The 9539-nt window shown below is 42.7% G+C and overlaps 2 protein-coding genes across 2 annotated transcripts in view; one reads left to right on the top strand and one right to left on the bottom strand.

Annotated features, from left to right (window-relative positions):
- Nucleotides 1–885, top strand: part of arhgef6 (Rac/Cdc42 guanine nucleotide exchange factor (GEF) 6) — a 48723-nt gene extending 47838 nt beyond the window's left edge. Inside the window, exon 22 of the mRNA XM_079523907.1 lies at nt 1–885. This exon is cut by the window's left edge and continues 103 nt beyond it. Within this exon, the coding sequence (XP_079380033.1) occupies nt 1–20 (20 nt within the window). The 3' untranslated portion in view covers nt 21–885.
- A 5207-nt stretch (nt 886–6092) lies between these two features.
- On the bottom strand, nt 6093–7847 carry cd40lg (CD40 ligand; the record flags this gene model as incomplete). Its single annotated transcript, XM_079497561.1, has 4 exons — nt 6093–6472; nt 6875–6970; nt 7082–7112; nt 7632–7847. The coding sequence occupies 4 exons, from the start codon at nt 7845–7847 to the stop codon at nt 6093–6095; spliced, it is 723 nt and encodes a 240-aa protein (XP_079353687.1).
- Nucleotides 7848–9539: the final 1692 nt, after the last annotated feature.

Below are 9539 nucleotides of genomic sequence, written 5' to 3' on the forward strand. Positions count from 1 at the left end.
GGGAGGACGGCGCACACTGAACAACGCCTCCTACACTCTGCGTTCGTTCTCCTAATGTTGGGGCTGTGTTATGTGTGTGCGTACTGGGGATGTTTGTGTAAGCCAGCTTGTGAAGCGTGTGTGTGTGTGTGTGTGTGTGTGTGTGTGTGTGTGTGTGTGTGTACGTGCATTTCTTTCTGTGTGTGTGTGTGCGAGCCCTGCTTTGCAATCCCCTGGCTTCATATACTGGACCCTTTGTTTTTTCGACTTAGTCACAAGATGTTAAATGTGTCTTCGTGATCTAACCTCACTGGAAGGACCTTGTGGTTTTTGACTCGTGGGTTCTTCCGTAAACGTCCTATAGCGCAAAACAAGAGACCAATCAAAACGGGACGTTTTTTCTTCTAACACGTTTTTCCCTCCTGGCTATACCGCCGGGCACTGTGACCGCCCCTCAACCAACCAACATACATACCTGACCTTTTAAGATAAGGGAAAGCACTCCAGGGGCACTTCAATATGTTTTTTTTGTTTTTTTTTACCGTGGGATAAGCAGGAACAAGGGCGGCATGTAATGAAACTCCAAACAAAAGGATACAAATAGATAAAATAGCACATGTTATTAACATAGTATTCATACGAGATATATTTATGGTACACTGGTGATGATGATGATGATGAACAAACTACAGTGACTATGGTACACAAATGCCCTGTAGTGACCCGGTGCAGGCAAGCGTCATACAAATGAAATGCACAAGGAGAAAAAAGCCATCTTTAAGGTCCTAATTACAGTTGGGTGCCACCGATATTGTCCCTTATCATTTTGACCCATTTAGGCCTGACCTCAATTTTTTTTTAAATCCTTCTAAATCCTCCAGTTTTCTGAAATAAATATTTTCACGATTTTTCAAAAATAGCAGACCTACAAGCTCGTAGCGCGCCACTCGGTGGCGCGCTACGAGCTTGTAGATCTGCTATTTTTCAATAGCTAAATTATAACAATGTTTAAAACACCAAAAGGGGTTCCCGCCCAAAATGGGTTAACTGTCCTTTTGCGCAGATCGCGCAAACCTCAGCAAAAAGAAAAGGACAATATCGATGGCCTCCAACTGTTTCTGTTTGCATGCACTTGGTTTTCCTTCATTGACTGTTACAGCATTTCTTTGTCGTTGTCATGCGTTTCATCCGTTTATTCAAGAGGACCCACTTGCTATCCATTTGGGAAACCAAAACGGGACATTTATCGAGCTTTTACCGAGCGTGTGTTTTCTAAGCCGTGTGTAGACAAACGTGAGGCGTGTAAGAATCTCTGAGCTGTTTTCCTATAGGCCTTAGACACATTTCAAATCCGTACCACTTTCAACCCTGACTGAAACGACAGAAAAGAACAGATGCCTGCCTGCTCTACGAGGCTGTTTTTTGTTATTCCTCTTAGGCCTCACTCAGACCTTTACTGCATGTTGTGTGTTGTGTAGTGTCATGGCCGTGTAGTGTCATGGCCGCCCCAATGCATTTCCAATGGAAGTCACATGGTTTGTAGTCCACATTTTGGACTACAAGCTGTTGTATGGCTTTCGGCTGTGTTTCGACTGCGCCCCTCCCCCTCATACAACACAAATGTTGTGTCAAACCATGTGACTCCCATTGGAAATGCATTGGGGCGGCCATGACACTACACGGCCATGACACTACACGACACACAACATGCAGTAAAGGTCTGAGCGAGGCCTTACAACAATGTACGATAAGTAAGTGGGTAAAGTGGTTAAATTGACTATCAAAGTAGGCCGGCACAAATTCCATTGAGCTGATTTCAAAGCTGTTCAGCATGCAGCTCTCCGCTGTGTTCCACCATCTGCATGAATGTACAGTATTTCTACAGTATATCCTGCTGCATTAGAAATGTGATAATCTAGCTTAATTACTATCTATATACTGTATATATATATAGTCCAAAGCTATCAGGGATGCATAACACAGACTAGAAAAGACTTACAACTATGTGTATCATAATGTAGTATATAAGAATACACGGAAATGAGGACGTTGCTTATACTTTTCATACTAAAATGTACACGGATAACATTTTAATATTTACTAATGGCTAGCTTTTGCTTCATTTTTGGTTTTTAAACAAGTGTTTGTTTATTTATTGTTGTTCCAAGCATTTCGTTGTGTTCAGTGTAATTGATGTGTTTTTGTTGTTTCCACTTTCTGGGATTCTGTTGGTGGGGGGGAAAGAACAAACTCGCAAGTACAATGTCCCAGTGGATCTAAGGACTAATTTATACCTCGTTTGCGCAACAAAAAATACTTTTTTTTTTTTTAATGTATTTTAAAAGGATTTGTGTTCGGCAACGGGCCGGCTTGACAAGTATAAATTGGCCATAACAAAGTGAGGGTGACTTGACTTCCCACGCTCAGCGTTTTGCACCCTCAGCCCATGGTATTGTTTGCAGGATCCTTACGTAGCTGATCCGGAGACGGATTCCTTTTGATTCATGCAAAAAAGGAGAGGAAAATATTATTACCCATTTTGACCTGAGATCAGATTCTAAAAAATGTCTTCTACATCCTGACAGTTTTCTGAAAAAGCTATGTTTCTATGTCAGTCGCTCTTCGATTTTTCAAAAATAGCAGACCTACAAGCTCGTAGCGCGCCACTCGGTGGCGCGCTACGAGCTTGTAGATCTGCTATTTTCCAATAGCTAAAGCATAACAATGCTAACACCAAAAGGGGTTCCCGCCCAAAATGGGTTAAAGTGCCTCCTGATTGTTGACGAGCCTCACGAGAGATTTAAGAGCCTCGAATCGATGTGTAAAGATGTGTTTATATAATGAAAGTTAAAACTGGTGGTTCACTTTAATTCTTTAGTGAAAATGACTAGACGACGATGATGATGATGATGGTAAAGGTGTTGGTGATAAACGTCTATAGGTGCCATTGGGCATCTCTCGGGGTTTCCGACTAACATTTCATAAAGGCTTTTATTATTGTTTTGTCACAACGCAATGGTTTTTTTCAAGGGGGCACATAGCGCTCTGTGTGCTACTTAACGGGGTGTAGTGCATGCACTGTTAACTCTGACGTCGGCTCTCGCAGCACAGCACTATAGCACCGGGCTGTTGTCCACACGCAATAAGTGACTGCTTTTTGTAACTGTCGGTCAGACACAGCAGGCCCGGATATTATGGGAGGAAGGTGGGGGGGTGGGGGGGACACTTGCAATAATGTTATCTTGATTGTAGTACACCCCCGTAACCAAAATGAGGCCAGGGTTGTCCGTCCCCCCCCCCCCCCCCCCCCCCTTTGCCTTGTTCTGAAGCATCTCACTGTATACGAGACTGATTGATTAAAAGACCAGTTATGCTCACACCTCAAAAAGGTCAAGCTGATCCCTGATCAGTGTATTGGAATGTTTCAGTTTGCCAGGTCTATAGGAATATTATACCGACCGCTGTATTCACAATATGGTCATCAGCATTATAGACGCTCTTGCATGTACACACATGTCATTGTCTCATTGGATATTTGTATTTTACTTGATGAGATTACGATTGTTGCTGTCGAATTGTTTTCATAAAAGTGTCTTATTTTACTGTAGTTTTGAACGCCTGATGGGCCTCATTGGGCACTTGAGACTGAAGGCCGTTTTCATCCTGTCTGTCAGACCTCTTGTCTTCGGGCCATTGTGCGTTTTCTTTTCTTTTTTTTCTTTTTTTTTTGAAATATTGTTCTATGCAATCGTATCATTGTTCTCTTATATTGTAATGCTTTTTTTTGTGTGTGTGTTCCTTTTCTAAACGTTGCAAACTTCCATGTTATGTTGACGACAATTCTTTTTAATAAAAAAAACGTGTAATATTGTAAATGCTCCTGTAGCTGACTTGTTTGGAACAACAGACGTTTTCAGTTAGAATCTGAGAATTCAGCGGGTGACCCCGCAGGCCTTCTCGCAGCAAATGTACGCTCTCTCCAGCCCTTTCCGTCTCTTTGTTCACTGTCCTATCTGGGGGGGAAAAGGATACAAATGCATGTTGTGTCATCCCTCCACCTCCTCCCATGTTCCTCTTTCATTGTGGCAGAGTGGCCGATAGAGTGGCCAGATGGGAACCGTGAGGTGTGTGTGGATCGGGTGAATGTATTGCACACAAACTATGCTTTGGATAAAAGCGCTATATAAATGCACCTTTTACCCTTGTCCCATCTTAACCCATTTTAACCTGAGATCAAATTCTAAAAATGTCTTCTACATCCTGACAGTTTTCTGAAAAAGCTATGTTTCTATGTCAGTCGTTCTGCGATTTTTCAAAAATAGCAGACCTACAAGTTCATCGCGCGGCATATGAGCTTGTAGATCTGCTATTTTTCAATAGCTAAAGCATAACATAATGCTAACACCAAAAGGGGTACAAAAATAGCAGATGAAAATCCCACTAGATGGTCAATTCCATAACACGGTTGGCTAACATGCAGCTTCCACACAGCATTAGTACATGCACTTATTCAGTTATTCTTTACTGGAAAATCCACCTAGACCTTCATTTCCACATATGAGCAGGAACTCATGCACACACAAGGAGAAGGTTAATATGGAGTGGGTTATGCAGATTTGGTATAGCGAGAAGCTTATGACTGGGTGGAAGGAGTGAGTGAAACGGACATCCTGTGAGTGCGGGCATGCTGCATCCGCCTCCACGCACAGTCAGCACTGTAGGCGGTAACAAGACAACTCACCCTTTTTCCACCTCCAAGTGAGTTGTCCGGACATCTCACCCCGAAAGTCCGGACATCTCACCCCGGTGAGATGTCTTCACTTTTGGGGTGAGTTGTCTTCACTTTCGGGGTGAGTTGTCTTGGGTGAGAGTTGAGTGATTCCACTCATTTCCTTGTATAAGTGTGCTGAATTATTTGTGTGTGTGTGTGTGTGTGTGTGTGTGTGTGTGTGTGTGTGTGTGTGTGTGTGTGTGTGTGTGTGTGTGTGTGTGTGTGTGTGTGTGAGTGATAAACTTCTGAAGATGTGTAAACTGTGTTGGCAACTTGGCCATATATGTTAATATTACCTGGACCTCACCTAATTTGTTTACTCAAGATGGCTGATTGGTTATATAAGGTCACTTGTAATTTCTCACATGCTAATGTCGTTGTCCAGTATTACTGTAGGCTACTGTACATTAAACATTCACACTTTCCATGCGGTGACAATGGCTGCTGAGAGAGGCAGTAGGCTAGTAGGCTGTGTGGCATCGGAGCATTTTGTATAGCACAGCATTTTGGAATGCGGTTTTAAGATGCCATCTTAAGGCAATTAACATAACTGCAAACCGTTGCTTTGCATTGCAATAGAATGGAATGGCTACCGGTATTTGTTTCCTGTGATGTGCAGGTGAACTAGGCCAAAAATGCATTTAGGTATAGATATTTTGCCTTTGTTCATGCATGCTTGAAGATCGGCTATTTTTGGTACTTTTGCCTGGCACTGTCGACGTATCAAACAGAGCATTAATTTATTTGGGGGCGAGGGTTTCCTTTAAAAAAAGCATTTATTTGCTATGAAGTGTAAGTTATATTACTATCCATCGTATATTTCCCCAATTTTGCCCCCCAACGTGTTGATAAAAAAATGTCTGCACGTAGAGTCCTATTTTAATAAACTACAATCCCTCAAACTCCTCAGTACAGCCAGACGGCCCATTCTGCTGCAATAAATTAATGTTCCACAATGAAGTCTCTTGACATTAAGATGCAAAACACATCATTACATCCATCCCTTTAACCCATTTTGGGGCGGGAACCCCTTTTGGAGTTAGCATTATGTTATGCTTTAGCTATTGAAAAATAGCAGATCTACAAGCTCATAGCGCGCCACCGAGTGGCGCGCTATGAACTTGTAGATCTGCTATTTTTGAAAAATCGTTAAAATGTGCCTCAAATCTTTCAGAAAATTGTCATGATTTAAAAAATTTAAAAAAATAAATTCGACGTCAGGCCTAAATGGGATAAAGTCTCTTGGTTCTGTCCTAATTTCAAAGCATCCAACATGGCATGGAGTCCTCCTCTCCACGATGGCTGAGACCTCCATGACCTACAGTACATCCACCGTTGTGTCCTAGAGCTTGTACATTCCAAACGTCGTGGCTTCCTTCTCATAGTCCACCGCCGAGAGGTCTTGCACCCAGACGGCGAGCTGGTTCCCTGCCTCCAGAGTGACCAGCTGTCCCCCAGAGGCCGTACACATCGTAGTGACGTCGTCGTCGCTTCTCGGGCTGCAGTAGGCCTTCATTATGTCCTTAATGTCCTCCTGTCCCCGTTCACTGTCCCTCAGCTTGACTCTGCTCGCCAGCGAGGGCTTCGTGGACCCCTTGGAGAAGGTGACCCTGGCGTAGACGTAGTAGTCGCCCGGCTGCTTCACCGTCACCCAGGTGGAGTGCGAGAAACCGAGGCCCCTCAGGTCCGAGTGGTCCATGTTCCACGGCAAGTATCCTGGCGCTATACAGCGAAAGGAAACGGAAAACGTATTCTGAAGTTCAATGTGCCACTCTCAGTTATGCAGACTGTAAATGGTAAATGGTGCATTTATATAGCACCTTTATCCCAGGCGCTTTACAGAGACTGTGCATTACATTCACCCATTCACACACACATTCATACACCGATGGCAACGGAAACCATGCAAGGCACCAACTAGCACATCGGGAGCAATTAGGGGTTCAGTGTCTTGCTCAAGGACACTTCGACAGTAACTCTGGGGGAGCCCGGGTTTGAACTGGCAACCTTGCGGTTACCATCCAGGCACTCTACCCCTGAACCACAACAATTTTGTTTTGTTGCTGTTTATCATCGGGGTGCTTCATATTCACGTATAGTCAAGAATGATCTATAGATTCTTACATTCTGGATTGTCGCTTGACGTTTGTGGCTGCTTGACTATCATGCTCGCCATGATGATGATATGCTGAGAAGACGATTCCATGGAGAGGAAAGCGGCTGAAAGAGAACAGACGAGTCAGACACTATCATTCTGTGCAGATTATTATTTCTTCAAAGTAACCTCACGTCAACTGCAAAAGGATAAGATGTAAGTAAATGTTTGCATACCTTTCTCTTCAGCTGGGGTTAATATGTCCTTCTGTAAAAAGGAAAGAGGGGGAAAAAAAGGAATTGCTTTCTCATAACTACGGGCACTTACAGTATGAATGTTTTTCTGAGTACATCACACCTTTTGTTTCTTAGGATGAATTGTTCTTTGACTGATAATAGCAAGGTGGTCATTTAACTGTCATTTAACACATGTCATTTTGGTAACGACGTTGATATTTTAAGTAAAAATGTATTAACCCATCCTTGGCGGGAACCCCTTTTGGTGTTTTAACTAAGCATTATGTTATCCTTTAGCTATGGAAAAATAGCAGATCTACAAGCTCATAGCACGCCACCGAGTGGCGCGCTACGAGCTTGTAGATCTGCTATTTTTGAAAAATCGTGAAAACGCTGCACAAATCTTTGAATATAATATTCTTTCAGAAGACTTTTTATTGTATTTTCTTTTTAAATATACGGCTTCAAACTGGGTCAGGACCCAGTGGAATCGGCATATTAAGTATTTTCTAACCCCCCAAAAAAGAGTGATCATTAATTATTAGTATACCTTCCTTCCAATGTGATACAGCCAGATGAATCCTCCGGCCGACAACAGCAAGTGGAGCAACGCCACCCCAACCAGAAACCCGAGGAGAGACTTGCTGTGTCCATACGATGGTGGAGAACCACCACCACCCGGACCACTAAGGACCTGGTCCATCCTGCTGAGTCGTGCAGGGATGGGTGGAGGAGCCACGCTACTACTACGATGGGTGTTGATCATTTCGCAGAGAGATGGTGAAACCCCCGTGAGAGGCCTAATAGCTGCCGGCAGCCGTATAGCATCCCCCTGTACCTCAGTCTGAACAAACTGTGTTGCCCAGCGAGTCATGCAGTTCTTCACTTCTTAGTTCCAGGAAGTTCAACTTCTGACCTGCTTTTCTGTGTGACAGAGATGTGCTCGTGTAGGTACAGTACACAACACGCTCTGGTGTGAAGTAACTAAGTAGGTAACACATCTTTGGTTTCATGTGCTTCAGCTTTGCACCTTTTGTTTTTGTTCCTATAAGGCAACAAAGGAACAGTAGCTATTAGAGGTGTGAAGATATAGTAACTGCATCGAAGAAAACGAATTTCATTTCAAGAATCGAAGTAGGCTATATCGAATTGTAACATAACATATCATATCGTTTGACTTTGTATAGTATAGTTTTGTAATCCAAATAATCGGAATTGAATGGTGTTGCAATGCAAATTATCGATTGTGACAATACTACGTACTTGTGCGTTGTACTTAGAAATTTTAAGAAGAAGGAGGCTCCTGCATTTAAGCATTGGCTAAATGAAATGACTAGTACACTTCATCTTGAGAGAATAAGGTATTTCCTGAGAAACCGGGAGAGACAATTTGATAAAGTTTGGCTGCCTCTTGTCCATTACTTGAGTAGAAACAATTAATAGACAGAATACCACTGATATGGTTGACTGTACGCCATTTTCTTTTCAGATGTTTTCCATTTTTCAAATTACTATTTTATTCTATATTTATTCTATAGTAATGTATGTGTCACTGAGCAGTATGGGTGGGAGGGTTGAGGGTTTTCTTTCTCTTTTTTGTCCTTCCCATTTTTTATTTCTTTTTTTGTTTTCTATAAAGACATTTTTAATTCATATCATAATGTTTGTGTAACAATTTATAATCTGTTCTCAATAAACAAACAAAAAATACATTTTAAGAAGAAAAAAGAAAAGGGTGTCTTTGAAAGACAAAGAAGGGCCTGGGCCATGGCTCAGTGGTCCAGGCACCTTGGCTGGTAATCCAGTCTGGCAGTGTGCCGCGGGTTCGACTCCCGATCCCGGCGGCCCTTACTGCATGTCTTCCCCCCCATCTCTCTCCCCATTTCCTGTCAGCCTACTGTCTGTCCCTCCATAAAAAATAAAAATAAAGGCGAAAGCCACAAAAGAAAGACAAAGAGGTCCTGCACACTGTCAGACACTTGCCAAAAGGATGTTGCTCTTTATTGTGTCAACTTTTCTGTCGCTTAGACCTTCACCAGGTCTGACAGGACAGACCATTGTCTGTCCTGATGAAGGTCTAAGAGCAACCGAAACGTCGACCCAATAAAGAGCAACATATTTTTTGGCAAGTGTCTGACAGTGTGCGGGACCCCTTCTTTGTCTCTCAAAGATACCCTTTTCATTATAATGCTCTATTGCCCTACGCACCTGTCACCAGCCTGTTGAGGTGTGCATCGGCCTTTTGCTATAAAGAAGGAAAAATAAAACGAGGGGTTTAATCACTTCTCCATTCAACACTTGGTCTATCAATAAATTAATTATCTGTGTTCATGTAAAGGTCAGAATCAGAAGAATCACTTTATTTTTCATTTTCCCCATGTACAGCATGAGGTCAGTTCGCTGCCCACCCAAGTTGGCAGAGGAAGTGTAGTGCCCAGGATTACATTAGATAATTAAC

This window comes from Electrona antarctica, assembly GCF_951216825.1.
Source record: "Electrona antarctica genome assembly, chromosome: 1".
NCBI classification, from domain to species: domain Eukaryota; kingdom Metazoa; phylum Chordata; class Actinopteri; order Myctophiformes; family Myctophidae; genus Electrona; species Electrona antarctica.